This window comes from Strix aluco, chromosome 3 (genome assembly GCF_031877795.1).
Source record: "Strix aluco isolate bStrAlu1 chromosome 3, bStrAlu1.hap1, whole genome shotgun sequence".
Classification (NCBI taxonomy): Eukaryota; Metazoa; Chordata; class Aves; order Strigiformes; family Strigidae; genus Strix; species Strix aluco.
This window is the reverse complement of record NC_133933.1, coordinates 24700376-24718862: the sequence shown is the minus strand read 5'-3', so window position 1 is coordinate 24718862 and position 18487 is coordinate 24700376. Positions and strand designations below refer to the sequence as shown.

The 18487-nt window shown below is 39.6% G+C and overlaps 1 protein-coding gene across 1 annotated transcript in view; it reads right to left on the bottom strand.

The window, feature by feature from the left end:
- Positions 1–724: 724 nt before the first annotated feature.
- Positions 725–18487, bottom strand: part of TP53BP2 (tumor protein p53 binding protein 2) — a 49253-nt gene continuing 31490 nt past the window's right edge. Inside the window, exons 7-18 of the mRNA XM_074817810.1 lie at positions 17501–17682; positions 16940–17104; positions 16305–16542; positions 14474–14602; positions 13962–14098; positions 12687–13173; positions 11544–12325; positions 9523–9660; positions 8782–8915; positions 7569–7735; positions 4273–4472; positions 725–1518 (exon numbers count right to left, since the gene is read on the bottom strand). Coding sequence (XP_074673911.1) covers positions 1477–1518; positions 4273–4472; positions 7569–7735; positions 8782–8915; positions 9523–9660; positions 11544–12325; positions 12687–13173; positions 13962–14098; positions 14474–14602; positions 16305–16542; positions 16940–17104; positions 17501–17682 — 2801 coding nt within the window. The 3' untranslated portion in view covers positions 725–1476. The remainder of the gene's footprint in view (positions 1519–4272; positions 4473–7568; positions 7736–8781; positions 8916–9522; positions 9661–11543; positions 12326–12686; positions 13174–13961; positions 14099–14473; positions 14603–16304; positions 16543–16939; positions 17105–17500; positions 17683–18487) is intronic.

Here is an 18487-nt window from a genome sequence, read left to right as displayed (position 1 = left end):
AGTATGTTGCCTCTTAAAGGGGAAAAATGGCATTCCAGAGCTGACTAGGCACTGACAGGCACTCTGGCTGTGTGTCAGTTAATGAAATGCTAGATAGTCTGATACTTTAAAAGATTAATGCTTGAAAAACTTAAAGGTTTCCAGGAAAGGTACTTGATACGATATACCCCATACACAACCTATTAAAATCATGAGGCTGTGAACACAAGCGGATTTCAGCTTCCAGGAGTTCTGACTTACTTAAGCTTGCCCACCTGAGGAATTGTACAAAGGGGGGGGACACAAGTTCTTGTATTTATGGGCACCTTTTCAGAAAGCAGTAAGGACTGACCTAGTAGGAAAACATGAGCCTGAAGGGTGAGAGAGGGAGGTATTTCATAAATATCTTATGGTTAATAGAGAGGATCAAATCTTCTCTATTAAATAGTGTTCATTATCACATTGTTATTCCCAGATAAAGGATAGTTTCATGGCAAAGGCTTTAACTGGAAAGTACATGTACCAAGTTTTTTTCTTAAGTATGTCCCTTAGCTTTTAAAGGTTAACTATGGTTAGGTGCAGCTTAGTTTTAAAGACAGAAAGACTGTCTTAAACAAATGGGGGAAGAGGGCTTTAATTTAATACAGAAAGTAGTTGAATGTTAGTGTAATGTAGAACAGCAGTATGTCTTACTGGTAGCATTTTCAGATAGTTTAATAAAAACTTGATACTAAAATACCCAGAGTTAAAGCTTAAGAGGAGACAAAAGTTTAATGGTATCACAGTCAGGTAAAAAGTAAATTGTCAAGGACTACAGAAAGTTTCTACACTTAGTTTTCAAAGTACAAAATACAATAAATACATGAGGCTCTTTGTAAAAAGAGTAATCTAAAACTACATTGTCTGTTACAGCACATAATACTTTGAATACATGGAATTCCTAAGATGCTACAGCATTTCTAAAAGTTATTGCTTAATGGATTGGTCACGTGGTTGTCACTGTTCAGATGCACTTCAGTTTAGCTTCTTTAACAGACATTCTGCTTCCAGCATTTGGGTGCTGTGCACGTACTTTATTTTAATTTCTCCCATCTGGAAAAAGCCTCGGGATAAATTTGGACAAAGCAAAGTTCTCTGTTTCATGATGTTTCCTTCAATGGTATATTGAAAAGGTCCTTGTATTTAATGCAGAAAAATGTGAAATTCATTTCTGCCATGTTTGAAGAAATCAAGAGTGGGTACTTGAACATAATGGCTTGCTTAGACCAAAGGCAGCAGTCTTTCATTTGCTTGTAAGCATTATTTCATCTTGTAGAATGCCCTCATCCATTTGCTAATGCATCAATCCTTCATTTGTTTTCAAAGCACATTCTTCATAGCTTTCAAATTACATTGTCATTTAAATAAGTCTTATGATATTGGAACCAACACAAAATGAAATTTTTTTTTGTAAGTCATCCATGATTAGTACTTCAAGGATTGGGCTTCTGTACTATTTCATGCCAAGCTTCTTTGTCTAGGTTTAATCCTTGGATACAGCTGAGGGTAAAACAGAAATGAGATTTAAAATTTTAGTGCTTTAAAGGGTTACTTATTTTAAAAGAAGAAAAGGAAAGAAAAACCTCTCTTTGGTGCTACAATTCTAATGTAATCTCTAGTAGCAAAAGCATGCTTATAAAAAACACCCAGAGCACTAACATAAATTTAGCATTCTTAGGCAAGCTTAAAAAATACTAACCCTGTCAGTACAAAAGGAAGGTATTGAACAGCACGTAATTCGGTACCTTCAGCTCTACCCAGATGGGTGGGCTAGGAAAAGCATGTGGCTTTGTAAGTCAAGAGACTTTTGTGTTCAGTGAACTATAGGATTTTTCCCTGTTTTATAAATGGAAATAGAGAGGTATTAAAGTCCATTTTGCTTTCTTTCTCTCAATGCCTATCAGCCTTTACATATCTATAGCTTTGGGCAAGCTGGAAACATCTGGCTGCATAAGGACCCTGGAACTGTAGGAGCTGTGCTTTAGTTAGGGCATAGTGGGTGGCCAGTTAAATTCATTTAACCAGCTGGCAGTAAATCAGTAGCTGCCATCCTGTGGCCCTTGAGCTATGTGCTATTCTCACATTCTGGCTACACACAGAGGTACAGAGACAGCCTCAGCTGCAGGGTGACGATTGATGGGACACAGCACACAGCCCTGCCAAGATGCTTGGGAAGCTCTTGGCTCCCTCTTGCAAAGGGCTGTGGGAACAACTACTGCTCTGCAAAGCGTGGCTACTGACATATAAAAATAGAAAGATACACTTTATACAGTAAGGAAAGATGAATCCTCCATGCTCAAAATGGCAATGCATGTCTACATTATATCCTGGGGTTTTTCAGCTAAAGTTCTCCTTAAAGATGCCCTCTTCCCTCTTCAACCAGACTCTTCCTCCTTTTTCATAGTCAGCTAATGATTAAGAGAAGACCAACAACTTCACCCACAGTTTGTCTCAGCCTGCTACGATTTCACAACTAACAGAGATGAAGTCAGGCAGTTGCAGTAGCATAACACCCAATAGTGTTAAAAAGATTTCATTTGGTATTAAGAAGTCAGTATTTTGACAGTATTATCTTATTTGCATTCAGTTTTAGAGCTCTCACACAGCTTAGGGAGCTAGTGAGTCACTACGGGTAGAGTACTGATGCAGATAATTTCATCCTTGTTTTTATTCAGTGCACTTAACTGCAAAAGGATAAAGCAACTGTGATAAAAATACAACTTAATATATGAATATATTAAACTACCAAACATTTTCCTCTGTGCTGAACATTTAGCCTAGATTTCAGCTGCTATGTTAAGAGTCCAGTAATTGCTTTTGAAAAATAACCACAAAGTTTGGTAGCAGTACTAGAACAACTGAACAGACACAAGAGTGTAACAGGTAATATTGGGCTTGAGAGGTTTTCCCCAAAGGTTCTGTTCAGACTGTGTTATGCTTAGAAGGATGAGTTGTGATCCCCAGTTTAAGCTGTGTTGCCTTGTGCTTTTTATTGCAGAAGCACAAATGCTGCTTGTGTTCTCACATGCCTGCGCTCACGCTGAGCGTGCAAGCTTATGAAGAAGTAGCACATGCACAATTCACCCTGGGGCAGGAAAAAACACTGCCCTTTCTCACCTTTCTGACCTTACTGTGCAAGGCTGATGGCTGCTCTCAATTTAAACATGTTTGTTTGGAGAGGAAAAAAACTGAGCAGAAGTCCTATGTTAGGGAGAACTTTACAGTACATTGTGGGTAGGCCTGACCTGAAAGTGATACAGAAATGAAAACTGATTTTGCATTAGATAGAGTCACTCTGCAAAATCTAACTGGTTTAAGAGTAAGGATTATCTGAATGAGGAAGGAGGTTCAGCCTCTTTCAAGCATCATACATCAATCAGCTAAAATTCACAGCTGTTAATCTTTAGCATTGGCAGAACCTCTTATCTCCAGCAGCAGGGCAGCTGGATATGTAGAAAAAAACTTAATGGAATTTTTATACATGTGTCCATCTGCTATAGTTTTCTAGCAACTCAGCCAGGAGGAGAAATATGGGGACATAATTGTAAGTATCTATTATTTGTACATAGTTGTTCTGAATAAAAGAGGTAGTACAGAAGGTGATGAGGAAAGGAGAGGCCATTCATTTAAGACCTTTGACATATGGTTGAATATTACTTAAAGAACATAGGAGAAAAAGATCTGCCTATATTTGGCAATGCGATCTCTCTTTCAACACTAGAAAAAAAAACAACAGAATTTTTCAGTGTTTGTCTTAAAACTCTCTGTGAAACTATCTTGGATCACAAGGTGCACTGTGTACACCCAGACAGAAAAGGACTTGTGACTCATTCGTCATACAAGCTTCAGTTGTTAGGGCCCTTTGTGCCAGTACATCACTTTCTAAAAGATGCAAACAGAACCGGGTTTCCCCTGCTAAACAAAAGCTTATGCACATGTCGTGTTCAGATAAAAGTAGGGGTTTTTTCTCTAAGATGGTGAGACAAGGTTAGTATTAGAACCTGCTGTGTGTAGAAGGGTGGTGATACATGTTGTTGTTTTATGCCCACATTAATATGATCTGTGTTAGGTACCTAAACAGGGTGTTAACCCACTCTCCCAAGGTATTCAATTCCCCAGATGAATAAGTGGAGAACATCAGCTCCTTCCTCCTGACTTCTGAAATTGCACTTAACCTAGATGCATGAGAATAATGCTGTGTATACGCTACATAGTGGGGTGGGGGTTTTGACTCTGGAAATATCAAGGACTCACCCCTAGCAGGTTGCGGGGAACATAGCCTTCCTTGTCATTCAGCCGTGCCCACCACCACTCAATTTCATCTTCATCTTCCCGGCGCAGGATTGTCATGCAATCTCCCTCTTTCATGGAGAGCTCATCATCATTCTGAGCCTCATAATCCCAGAGGCCATAAATCACTCCTTTGTTCATTATCCCCATTTTCTCCTGGACTCCTGTAACATTAAAAACACTGAGCAGCTCAAAAAAAGTTTACAAAAAAAGAAAAAATACAACAGTTGGAAAGACTGCTGTATTCTTACTGGAGAGCAGTCCAGGAAAAGAAAACGAACAACCCCACAACCTCAGTTCCTATCACAATTAGCACACCTTGTTGTCATCAGCCTACTGAAAGTCAGTCCTGGAAAAGGTGGCATTGTGAAGTTAGCCCTTGCACATGACAGACAAATTCCTTCCTTACAGTGTTCAAAAAACACAAGGTAAGTGCAGAGAGGAGCACTGATTGATACAAGGTTATATTTTTGTGCTAGTGTTCACACTTCCTACACCTAAGTGATGAGCAAGAAATACCTGTTTGTACTCTTAGTTCATCAGTAACCTCCATCTGTCAGAGGGAGACAGCAATACCTGCTTATGTTGATCACCACTATCATTTTGATGCTTGAGGTATCATTTGCCACCTGTGTCGCTTTATTCCAGAACTTTAAAACAAGTTGCACCTCAGACCTATAATACCTAAAAGATGTCTGCTACCCACCAGCTGCCTTTATCTCAACAGTTCTTAATTTCTGCCACTATTTTAATTATTTTTTTTAAACACTGACATCACAAACACAATTCTGTTAAATTACTTCTGAACCAAGGTGTTTTGGAGAACATGCATATGCCTTGCAGATGCTATTTAGAACTTGCTCGTTCTCCAGCTGTAGCCAAAGATGAAATACTGTTCTTCCTGTACACATACCTCATCTTCTAAGCAGCAAACTGGAAAAAGTATCTTAATCAACTGTTATACAAACTTTCTCTTACATAATTATTCCGTTTTAAAATACTGAATCCTACTGCAGTTTTTGTTTGGTTTTGGTATTGCCAAGAGCAAAGAATATGCTGCACATCATATCACAAACCTTGTCATCTCCCTTTCCATCTCTCACCTATTACAACCTATTGTATGAGATTCTTACCTATGTCTGCTAAAGGAAGCATCTGCTCAAATCAAGTTCTTTATTCTGCATACCAGCTCATCATGTAAAATTAAATTACTTCCACTGTATGCTTAGTTCTGCTCTGAGAAACTTGCTTTGCATTTGGTATAACTAAAGATATGGCAAAAGCTGTGCTCTGCATCCATGTGGAAGGTAAGACTGAGCACTGAACATTGAAGCAGACAGAAGATTCACACAATGGACCTGGTCTTCTAAAAAAGTATTAACAGTCACACCAGGGTAGCAGAGCAAACATGCTCTTAGAGACAGCACAGGCATTAAATCTTAGAAAGTGAAAAATTACGTAATTCAGCAGCATCAGACTTGTCATTTAATCAGTGCTAAAAGACTGGTGGTTTTATTTAAGCCTGCCTGTACTTGTTGATGATATTCAGTATTGTGCATCATTTACAACAAAAGGGGATTAGGTGATTCAATGAATTACACCAAAGTTTCTCACCTTACAGATGAGTTTAGAGGGCCAGGTTTTAATGTGGTATCCATTCTGGAAACAGATACACATCCCCAAACTTCTTTCACAGCAATAAACAGATTTAGACATTGAATTAATTTCTTACTATAACTATAGGCAATCAGAAACAGACTTACAATAGGATTAATTCCTAATGGAACAATATGGAAAATATGATAGCTGAACAGCCAGTGTATCAAGAGATACCTTAGTTTCAATGGTTTCAATTTAGAAAAGCTGGCAATAAGCCAAAGCCTTACAGTCCTTTCAGGACCCATTGAAAAGTATCTCATAAACACACACAAAAATCCCAAAGCCAACAAAAAAAAAAAAAGAGTATAAAGTGAGACCACGAGATGGTGAGTCCAAAAACCCCCCCCAGAAACACAGTGTGTTTCTTCATGCTATATATAATAAAGCCATGGAGCTCCTTCCCACAGGATCTTGTGGGCTGTTTACCTGAATTAGATAAATTCCCCAAAGAAATCTCAAGACCTATTCAACACAAAGATACCATCTCTCAACTCATATCAGAGGTAAAACCATAAGAAATATCAGACAAGTATTTTTAATCTAGTCCTACAATCTTCCTTGGGCATTTGCTGATGTGACCACCCACTGGAGTCTGGATATAAAACTAAATGAAGTTTTGCTTAACCCACAGATTTTGATGCTAGTTAAATAGGCTCCCTCCCTTCATAGGGAAAATGATATATTTGGCACCAATAGATAGAGTTTTCAAGCTTAGTGAGGATAGCTGGACAGACTGTTTTGAAATATGCTGGCTGAGCAGCTTATAGGAACTCAGATCTTGCACGTTCCACCAAACCAGAAGGCTGTATTACAGCTTTTTATGCCATATTACACTGCTACTACTCTAACCTCTTACAGATAGATGACACTCCAGCTGGTAGGTACCTAGAGGACAAGCACTACATACAAAACATACAGAAAAGTAATTTAAAACCTCATTACATACAAAACATACAGTAAAGCGATTTCAAACCTCATTGACTAACACTCATCACACCCTAGGGGGAATTTATCCTCTCAGTTAAAAAGATAGTTTCCCTGTAATCTTACTATTTGAATAAAATCTAAATTTAATATGGGATTTCTTTTCAAATGCAAGAGAAGAAAAAGGTCAGAAAGATAAAGTCAAATTCAGTGCTTACTAACCTTCATTAAGGCAAAAACTTGGCAAAACCTTTCTTGGTTCTAAAGTGCACATTAGGAAATATTCATTTAAAGACACCAGGTAGCAGATATGAACCGCCTACTGAGATATCCATACCACTTTTTATGTAAAAAAAGTACTTATGTGTTAAGATTCACCTAAGCATCACCTCACACTAACATATTTGACGACGTACGCTTTTAACTCATGTCAAAGTTTTTAACGCAGGGGAATGTTTTGTTACTCAGATCTTCTCTACAGGTTCAATATTAGAAGGTTAGTCTTGATGGACCTCATTTTGTGACAAGAAGCTGGCTAAAACCTCTCTCTTTCCAAGAGAAACTTGAAGCATGGGCACACAACCTCAGTGTGCAACTTAGCAGTCCTCATGAAAGCCATACCAAGAGGTGCCAGGTGAGTCCCTAGCACGCTCCGTAACTCAGCTGTCATCACCTACCATATAAGAACTGGGAGCACTGCGTATAGCCTTCTTCCATTTCCTCACACTTGTCTGCAGCCGTCTGCATGTCACTGTAGGTCATCGCAAATACAGCTGCACCTGACTCCACCAGGAACTTGCACACCTGCACGTTATTGCAAGATGCTGCACAGTGTAATGGGGTCCTGCAAGTCAAAAAGGAAAAGATGACACATTACTTTTAATGCTTATAGCAGGGCTTACAGACTCCTAGGGGCAAACTGCTTTTGTGCGTGACCTCCAGCACTCAGTACTGCATTGCTGAAGGCTTCCCACCAGAAGCACTTAACCCAGGACTGTCAAGAGCAATTGCTTTTCACAGATAATGGGAGTTACCAAGAGCTGCTTGAGACCTGAAGCTCGGTTTCCATATGGATCTCTAGTTATGCTACCTTTTTCTAATCCATTAACATTTTAAGAACATGCATTAAGGCAATAAAAAATAAAAAAATATATCACTATTAAAAAAACACTTGGAAATCTTCCTGACATCATGCCTCTTACAACCTATAGATAATTACTTCCAAGACCTGACTTGGTGACAAGCGCAGGTAATTGGGATAACTACTGAGGCTGAAGGACAACAAGCATCTTTATTTGGTCTTGAGACTTAGACACTTCTGTTACAGGCAGAAATAATAGTCAAAATTGCTGCCCCCCTCCCCTAGCCTTTTGTAAATAAGCTCCCTAGCTACCTTAAGAAGGATTTGTAACCCATCATCAGTTACAAGCCTAGCTTGAAGGTTGTGGTTTTCTGCTTTGTTTTGGTTTTAAGTTGTCCAAACACGGAACATAGAACTGAGGAGAGCTTGCAGGGCTAGATACTGCCGAGAGCATGTGTAAGCTACAGGCTCTCTCAGAGAGAGGACATCAGGAATTTCAACAGCTCATTATACATAAACTATCTTCAGTATCTCAAAGAAAGAGAGCAGTTTCCTGACAACTGTATCCATCCTACTAGGCCTCAGGCACACACTTTTTTCATATAGGGAATATTAATATAATTTGCCTATTTCCTCCTCTGCACCTTCTCATGTGACATGCCACAGAGAACTGCTGTTGCTTTACTATGGAAAAGTTGTTGCCAGCTCTATAGGAGCAAACTGAGGGACCGTCTGAGGGACCTGTAGCAGCCCCCCAGCTGCAGCAGTCTTGTGGGGAGCCTCTGTAAGGTACTGAAAGAAAGCCTTACCATCCATCACTATCTGCAGCATTCACGTTCACACCAAACTGCACCAGGAACTTCACAATTTCTGTGTGCCCAGCACACACAGCGTTGTGCAGTGCAGTAATCCCTTCATCGTTCGGCATGCTAGGATCTTCAACCTATTCAGCAAGAAAAGGAGCCATTCACATTCTGGTGAAACTCTCTACAATAAACATCTCTTCACATATAGCAATAAGTTGTCTTATTCTGAAATATGATTTTTGAGCCATGTATCTATGAAGGACATGAGCAACAGGCAGAAAATACAGCAGTAGCCAATCTTGCAAGAAGACTCACATATAAGCTTGCAGTCTCCTTTTAACAGTAAGAACGTAAAGCAGTTCAGAGAAATAGTACCTTGATAACTTAGTAAAAGCATTTACAACAAATTTCTGCCATTTGACTATTTAACTGTAAGCAACACTCATGTGGATTTTGCTTATCAAATTATCTGATAACACGCCAGACAGGGGATGAAACACTACATAAGAAATGACGGAAAAGTTGTCCTGCAGATTTATAGTCTTGATGCTAAATACCCAGTGTGGATTTAACACATTTTTAAAATCAACCTCCAAGTGGCCACGTCCTGTTAGGACTCTGCATGTCCTCAAGGGCAGATCTAGGTTTTGCACTACTGTTTTAGCTTCCCCAGTGCAGAAAAGCTGTGACTTCCCAGTTTGAACCAAGATTGCTATTCCTTCCTGTACAAGTCTGCATTTGTACCTCGTAAATTATTCTCTGCACAAGATCAAACTCCCCCTCCAAAGATGAGTCCAGAAGCAATGCGAGGGGATTGAATTTCACTCTCATTCCGTGACCAATTCTCTCAGAGCCAGTTTTACGCAAGTTCGTCCTTTTCCCCTGTGAAAAGGTAACACAAGTTACAGGCACTTTTTTCCTGGGAAGAACAAGAATACAGAATTGCTTACTTGGAAATGACATCAGAAATTACCAATTAAGGCAGTGTTTAATACAAAATTTAGACTATTTTCTACAAATTCTCCAAGACATTACAAATATAGTACTTTAGGCATGTTATGAAAGATCTCTGCCTTTATCTCTAGACAAGGTCACTATTCAACTCAAATACAGAAGTCACCTTGATCAAACAAACCACTGAAATAATAAAGCTCCCAAATCCCTGAAGATCAGGAAAAAATGTAATTTTTTTTTTTTATTCAGACCATTTCAGCATTAGCTGTTAAAGCTGTTACACAAACCATGTAGTATACTCCATGAAGTACACTACTTTTTAAACACCGATGTCAAGCGCCTAACATTTTCCTAAGTTTAGCAGATGTTACCAGGAACATAAACAGTTATGGCAAATGGTTTTGGAAAGAGTATAGAACCAAGTGTAGAAATGCTTTAGATGCTCCCAGTGATACTGGAAACCAAGTATTTCTATAGCTGAGTTTGTACTCTCTCCTTTAGAGAATGCACACATTAGCTCAGCACTCTCCCCAGCTGGATGTGCAGCAGCAATAAGCACTATTCATAAGGGTATGTAAATTTCTGACAGATGTCCAAGCAAAGATGAATAGAAATGACTCATGTTTTGCAAGAGCAAACATGTGAAATTAAGATATACAAGAAGAGATTCCCAGAAAATACTCTTTTGCCTGTTAATTTATACATAATATCAAAAGTAGAGGCTTTTTAAAGAAAGAGCCTGTCAGCACAATTCAAGTATTTAAATATGAAATCAAGAAGTTGGGCTGGTTTCTTCTCATCATCACAGAATTATTACAAAACCAACCAGAAACGAGTCCTTACAATTTAGGAAATCCTACCACTCAAGTTTCCTTGCAATAGGGAGCAAGGACAATGTCTTTAAAGCATGAAAACATGCAATGACTATTCCATGCAGAAATTACAAGGTTAAAAAGCATATTTAAAGCTTTTAACTCCTCTGCACTAAGGTGATGGAGGAAAAAACACTTTCATGTATCAAATTATTAAAATTCTATTAATGATATGTTTTAAAAGAAACTCTTTGAGGAACTGAAAGCAGTAAGCATTTCTGTTCTACAACAGCGAGATAACCATACCACACACACAGATATAAACTTCTAAAACAAACAAGATGGTAAAATGCTGCCTACCCTTAGCCCAAAGAGACTCCATTTTGATGCAACTTGAGAACTGACTGATGTTAAATCAGGTTCCAAAGAAAAATTCAGAAAACATTTCAGTAGAAGAAATGCAAGCAGTTGATGTCTACAAACGAGTTTTTAAAGCAGAAACTAAAGAAGTCTATTTCTCCATATTTTTGGAGCAAGGCACTTTCAGATAAACAAATGCAATCCAGGATTAAGATAATCAGTTTCCATCTCCTACCAGCAATAGAGTGAAATGCTTCTGAAATCTGTATCTGTGCCTCAAAAATTAACTTCAATTTCTATTAAGAAGAAAGTATAGTTTGGATGCAGTATACAGACTTCTATAAGAAACGTTCCTTATAGCCCAGAAGAGTTTTACTATTTGTGTATCAAATTCCATTTGAAACTTATCATCATGTCATTAATTGTAGAGACAACAGATACTTTTCATTACTGTCATTCACTCTGGAGATAAGAGCATCACACAAATAGAACAGATACCCACAGAGAGACTTCTAGACTATTTGTGTGACTGTTCACCCACATCTTATTAAGCTCTACAATACAACACACAGGATTTATGGCAGACCTTGAGAGGATTTACTGACAGGGTACCCAAGTTGTAGGCTAACTAATACTTACAGGAGGCAAGGAAAATTGTCCAGTAACTTCAGGAGGCCTCATATTGAATGAGTCCTCTCCCAAACTCTCTGGTTCCCCTGATGGATAGGGAGGTGGTGGGTATGGAGGATATTCTTCCATGTATATCTCCAGTGGCAGTGAAGCTTCTAGGCTTGGTTCTTCTGTTTTCGGCTGCGTGAGTTCACCACTATCTGATACTCCTTCAGGTACAGTGTCCAAAGCCACGGAGGGAAGAACAGCTTCACTCTGATCTGCTGGTGTGTCTTCTGCTTCCTCAGCAATGGCTGGTTCTGGCATAGAAGTAGCTGTTTCTTTTTCCGATTCTGCACTTAGATAAGGATTTGGGATTTCTGCTGGACTTTCAGGACTGGCAGCTGATGCCGTCTGTTTGGATGGATGTGATGGAGCTGAGATAGTCTCCATTGCAGCCAGAGTGGTCCTCTGATACAACAGCTTCTGAATATTGGGGCCATTAGGTCCTTCTGGCTCAGTAATGGAGCTACGTTTCTTCAGTGGTCTGGGTGCATTGGACAGCTTTTTCCGTAGTGCTTCCAGATCTGCATCACTCTGGTTGCGGTATGGGTTGGATAAGAAAGGCAGCAATTTGGTTGGGCTAAGGGGACGGGGTATTCGCTCTGTTTCATGATTCTCATGAGTGGAGGCTGTTGTTTCTATCTCAGGCTCCGGACTGCCTGGCTTGCCTTGGAGGTTTGAATAGATGTTCTCTGTCTGTGGCAGCTGATTCTGTACACCAGCTCCTGCCATCACAGGTTTGCCATACACTGTAAAGCAGTTCAGGGAGGGGTGGGGAAACAACAAGTGTGAGTATTTGATCCACAAACCTAATAAGAACATGCAAACTGATTCACCTCCATAGGGCAAAGAAGCAGAGTAATATGCTCAACTGAACAGAATTAATCTGGTAACCAGGTCTACTATTAGTTATCTGGCAAATGCAAGACAGATACCCTGCACTTTTTGTTAACACAGATATACAGCATGTAAGATCCAGCTAAGATTCTTACGGCTGCACTAACCTGCTTAATTCCCCTGAAGGACAGCTTCATACCCACAGAGCGGGTGGAAAGTACACCTATATGAGATTTATCAAGACAGAAGAGAGGTAGAGCGCCACATGCTTACTGCTTGGGAAGTGCGGTCCTCTGGTCTGCGCCCTTGTCAAAGCACTCTGCACTGCCTGCTGGAAGTTCTTCCCAGGAGTCTGCTGTTGCGTGTACATACTATAAATTGAACTTGTAGCCACAGTTTGAGGCTTTCGAAATGGTGGGAGTGAGGTCTCTTTGGACGGCTGAGGGGTAAAGGGTCTCACAGCTGCTGCTGGGGGACTCTCCTGCTTGGAGGAGGGAAGAATTTGGTCCTGGCTAGAGGAAGAACCTGCAGGAGGTACAGAAATCCTTTGCTGTATCTGCTGAGGATGGGAAGGCTGCTGTGCCACTGTTTTTTGTTTATTCCCCATAGTTACAATAGCCAAGGGCAGCTTCTGCAGGTTTCCATCCAGCTTAGCATCACAAGGTTGCAGATGACTGGCTTGACCAAAGTAAGGCAAGTTTATCTGTTTTGGTTTAGTGGGGACAGGTGGTGGTACCTTTGTTGCATTCTTATTGGCTGTCTGAAAGACAAAAAGAAAAAAGTTAATTAAGATTAAACAGCAAAACATATTTTAGGACTTCTGCTGTGGTGTACTAAAGATCCCCAAAGAACAACACACTATCTAGCATTTCTACTGCTGCTGCAATAATGTTTACAACACCACTGGAAACATGAAGAGACTTCTTGAAACATGTTATCATCATAGTTGTTTATACTTTGAACCTCTGCTCTTTAATTCTGTCTGTAGCAGCTATGTTTAAAACATCAAGCAATACCAGGCACAGTAATTTCTCTAGAGATAGCGGAGGCACTTAGTGGCATCTGTAGGCAAGAAGCTCGTTTTCCAACTGAGCACTTGTCATCCCCAGTTCTTCCATGTTACTTCACCCCTACCTGATCAAATTGTGCCCTTGTGCCAAGATTTAGGTGGGAAGTCTTGCTGCAAACAAACATCTGAAGGACAACTGCTGCATTAAACAGTGAAACAAGTGTATAAATGATTTTAAAAACCCCATGCCTCTGTGCATATAATCTTTGGGAAAAGAAAAAAATATGCATACACACTAGTACAAGTAACCCAGCCATTTTAACATGTTCAATCAAAACCTAGATTTTCACCACAGTGACTGTAGGGAATGATTTTGATTTACCAACTGCCATCAAAAGCCTAAAAGGCTCCTTTCCTTAGAAGTAGTCTTTTAAAAGATGACCTAGGTACTTTTCAAAGAGCTTCCCGACAGCAATATTTGAAAAGCTGTGTAGTAATCCCTGTCAGATGGAATGCAGTAGTTCAAGTTTCCTGCATACCTGTGCTTCTCGCAGGAGATCTTCGCTGCTCTGGTTCTTTCTCAGTGTGCCCAGCCCAGCAGACTGGTCCACAGAATCAAACATTGAGAACGGACGCACTTTTTTCTCTTTGTCTCGTAAAAAAGTTTCTCCTTCAGCTGTTGTTAAAGAGAGGGGAAGACTTTTAAAAGTGACAAACAATTGTAGGAAGAGTGTCCTGTTCTGTGCAATATTCAGGACAGTGTATGCAAGGGATGCTTTTTGTATCCATCCTACCCCTGCGCTAAGGACCCAAGGGCCTGCCAAATGCTGCATCTTACAAACTGAACAGGAGCATGTATGAAGGCATTAGTGTATATTTCACCACCTGAAACGAAGTTGGGTTTTTTTTCAAATCCCTGAAACATCATACTGAAGCTTATAGGGCAATAATCCTTTTTTTTTTTGTGCTCTCAAATGAATTCTACATATTTACTGAAGCATTTATAAGAGAGAGATATCATTAGATTCCAGCCAAGCACTTAAGAACATACCTTGTCCTTCACTATTCACAATTCCTTTTCCTGAAGTCAAGGATGATCCTTGACTAATATGATTGTCTGCATTTGAACTACTCCAGTCAGTGGCAGATGGAGAAGGTTTTGCACTGGGGACCACAGAACCTAGGAGAGAACAAGTGGAACAGATTAATCTAAAATAATGTTTCTATTGACTTATTTATTACAGGTAGGTTTTTTGTAAGAGTCAAGTCTAGGCAGTGTACAAGCATCATTTACAGGTTAACTGCTATAAATACTATCATTTCAGATTTTTGCTCATTTGTTTTAAAAAGAGAATGCAAAACCAAGTTCAAAAACAACTATCAAAGCAGCAGCAAAACTATTTGTCTTCGCACATGTTTGCTCTTACAGCATTCAGACAAGAAACTTCTCTAGACTGCCTCCTTTCCAGTTAGTAAGAAAACTTCCTTGGATATTTATAGTAAGTTAAAAGTGACAGGATGGTAAGAAGGGATGAGAAAGATAAATCGCGCAAAGAAAAACATGATGCTTTAAAGCATAAATAGATCCTGCCAGTGATATCCAAAACAGTAGAAAAATCATCTGTATGTTCAATGTGCATATAGGCATTGCATTAAAGTTGATCTTTACATGCACCGGAGTAGACACCCAATCTGCTTCAGAAATAACTAAGAAAATGCTTGCAACTTGCTATGAGTTTAAAAATGTCACCAAATTCTCTCTACTAAATTCTAAATCATCTAATATAGTAAGTAATATTAAAGTTAAATAATAATGATAAGCAGCAGGAGAAAAGTTTCATTCTGACAAAGTATCAGATACTATCCAGGAAAGCAGCCATTCTGCCCAAATGCTAAAAAATAAGGAGTCATGTTTTAGTTCAAATAGCACACCACTACACATTCCTATAGCAAAAATTCAAATTTTGTGTGGACTAGAGCTAAAATTCCACTCCAGCAGTTTTAGGATCTGCAAATCAGATAAAATGAAACCGTTCCTCATTCTTCAGTACAGCAAGAGACATTTGGGACTTTTTTTGTGTCATGGCTACTTTAATAATATCTGCCAGAAATGGAAATAAAAAATAAACAGAACTATTTTACAAGCTCAGCCTCCATTTTTTCCCTTTGGGAAGATCAGAGTTTCTGTTATCTCCCAGCTGAAAAGCAAGTCTTCTCCTCCCAAGATAGCACAGAAGAGATAGTTGCAACTCTCCAGTTCCTCCAGACTTCTACTCTCACGGAGCTGAACTGTACGTTATAGGAGAAAGCCATAGAAATCTCCATTTGTTAACTCATAGCAGGAGAGTCCAAGCCTTGTGTCAGGTGTTTGGACCTATAGCTCTCCATATTCCTACACCTTCAATATGTCAGCAAGTTTATTGTTATTTCTGTGGTACAATCAATTGCCTCCTTTATAATATTTCCTGTAAAGTTTGTTAATCCTTTACATGTGCCATTTCCAAAACGCATGATCAGAAAACTTGGCTTTGCTAGTTTAAGTCCAGGCACCAGGTTGTTACCATGTATGTCCCAAAACTGCCTCTAGAAACTCAAACACTGTTGTATAGTTTTTAGGAGTATTTAAAAAAAAAAAAAAAATTGCTAGTTTACAGAAAAATCCTCCTACTTTCTACACTATATAACAACTCAGATTGCTCACTAAGAGGATTACTTAATAACACATTAAATCATATAACCTCAGTGCTTATAAAATATATCCAGGGCAGGAAAATTGCAAGTAGTGAGGCTGACATCTCAAAGAATACTTTGCTTAAAAAAGATAGAGCTGGTAGATAAAACAAAACATTTCTGGAGAAGAAATATTAGTCGTAAGCTATTACCTGCAGGAGCTTTAGCTTGTGTACTGCTCCCAGCCCTCATGTTGGGGAGAGTTTGTGTTTTCAGTGGACCATCAGGTACCTGCAAAGCTTGTGTCCCATCTGAAAATGCTGGTTTCACCAAAAGTTCAGGTCTGGAAGCAATACGTGGCATAGTAGAGGACTGGATATAAGGACCTACTGCTGCCACTCGACTTGGAGCCGAAGCCACTGGCTGTGGTAAATTCCCATCTGAAGAAACCTTTGGAGAAAAAAAAAAGAAAATTTGAAGAATGTTATGCTGCAGTATCCATCCATCAGAGTTTGAAATATAAGTCAAAAAACTATAATATTAAAAATGCTTTTTAAAAAAAGCTTTAAGGGATATAAACATGAGGTAGTAATAGCTCAAAAAAACCCCCACCCACCACCTAAAAAAATAATCCACAACAGCATAAAAACAGTTCTTGTCCATAAAGAGTAAGTAGGTTAACACCAATGTACCATGAAAAGTACTTTAATAATACAAGACTTCTGTCATGTATGGATAAAAACAAGTCTAACATCTGAACAGCCTTTCCCACAAGCAAATTTTTACTTCAGACCGTATAGGCCACAAATGAAATTAATTTTTTTGTTATTAAATATCCCACACTTACTGGTACATTCTCTTTCTGTTGCAGAGCTGCCTTTTTCTTCCACAGGCGCTCTCGCAGCTCATTAACACGCTTATCCATGACTGCCACCTCCGAGTTGCGCTTGTTCAAACACTCCCTCTGTTGCTGCAGCTTGGCATTCTGCTCCTGGTTCAGTTTGTTCCTCAACTGAATAAATTCACAAAGCGGGGGGCGGGGGGGGGAGAGGAGGGGAAAACAACAAAAATCAAAACAAATTAACTTTCAGGATGGGGGACAGGAAACAGTTACAAAGAGAAAAGCCTTCTAAAAAGTCAACTCATGCTGGCAAACTCAGATTATTTTCTCTGGAGAAAACGTTGGTTAGTCTCCAGATTTTGCAGAAAGGAAACATATATACACTGCGTGCTCCTTTCCCTGTTTACCTTGACCCCAGTACAACTAACCTTCCCATCCTCAGCATGCAGGCAGCCACACAGCTCTGTCAGGAACAGGAGCAATGGGCTTTCTTCCTGACAAGGTAAGAAGCAACCCAACCAACTTTTAGCCCTTAGAGTTCTGGGTCACGAGCTGGCTTTCCATTACCTGCAGCTCCTTGTACAGGCGGTCAAGCTCAGCTACAGCTGACTGGTTGTCGTGGTAACCATCAATTCGTCCATTCTTCAGCATCTCCAGTTGCCTGGTGAGTTCCTCTACCTTTGACACCGCCAGCACCAGCTCGCGCTGCTTTTGCTGGAACAGGCTGTTCATCTGTTCAATCTCCTCCACTGGAAAGGACAAGAGAGCACAATAGCTGCCCTGAGAAACAGCCGAGCGTGGGCTGCTTCCAAGGCAGCAGTTAAGGGGACAGAGAGCACCCTGCCGGCCTCCGGAGCAGTGCTGCATGGAGGCTGCAGCCGGCTGCCGCAAACTCATGGTCCCTGTCAAACCAATGCTTCCTCAAAGCATTCGTAAAAGCAAACGCACTAGCAAGATTATCTAAATTCGGTCTACTTAGAGCACCGATGGGAAGGAAAAAAGAACATTTTTTTACTTCCTGAAGTATGGAAACAAACAAAACCACACTACCAGGCTGAATTTCAACTGTAGAAGCCTAAATTCACTTAATGCTAAATTCCACAGGAAGACACTCGCTCAACCACAAGGCATATTTATGATATTTAAAACTCTGAATTTAGGTTGTAGGAAGTCAATGAAAAAACACTCAAGCTGTTATATTAAACAAAGACTGAGAGGGCTTTTTAGGTGCTATTATGAACAGCTGTCATCACCTGCTCCCAATGCCAAACACTGTTACGTTACAGAACAAAGTTTAAGGAATCAGTAAGAGTTCAAGCAAGTACCAAGACCAGACCTGCTGGGGCTGATGCAGGGAAACAGATACAGACGTTCCAAGATCTTGTATTACTCTACTACCCTTCTATTCTTTTAAACTGACGTTTATTTTGTGCAACAGAACCCAAACAGAAAATGCATTCTCCCCATAGAAAAACACTTTTGCTTTATCTGTAAAGCACCATGTTTTCTAATAAAACAACATATATTTTACCTTAATAAACCAATACATTTTCA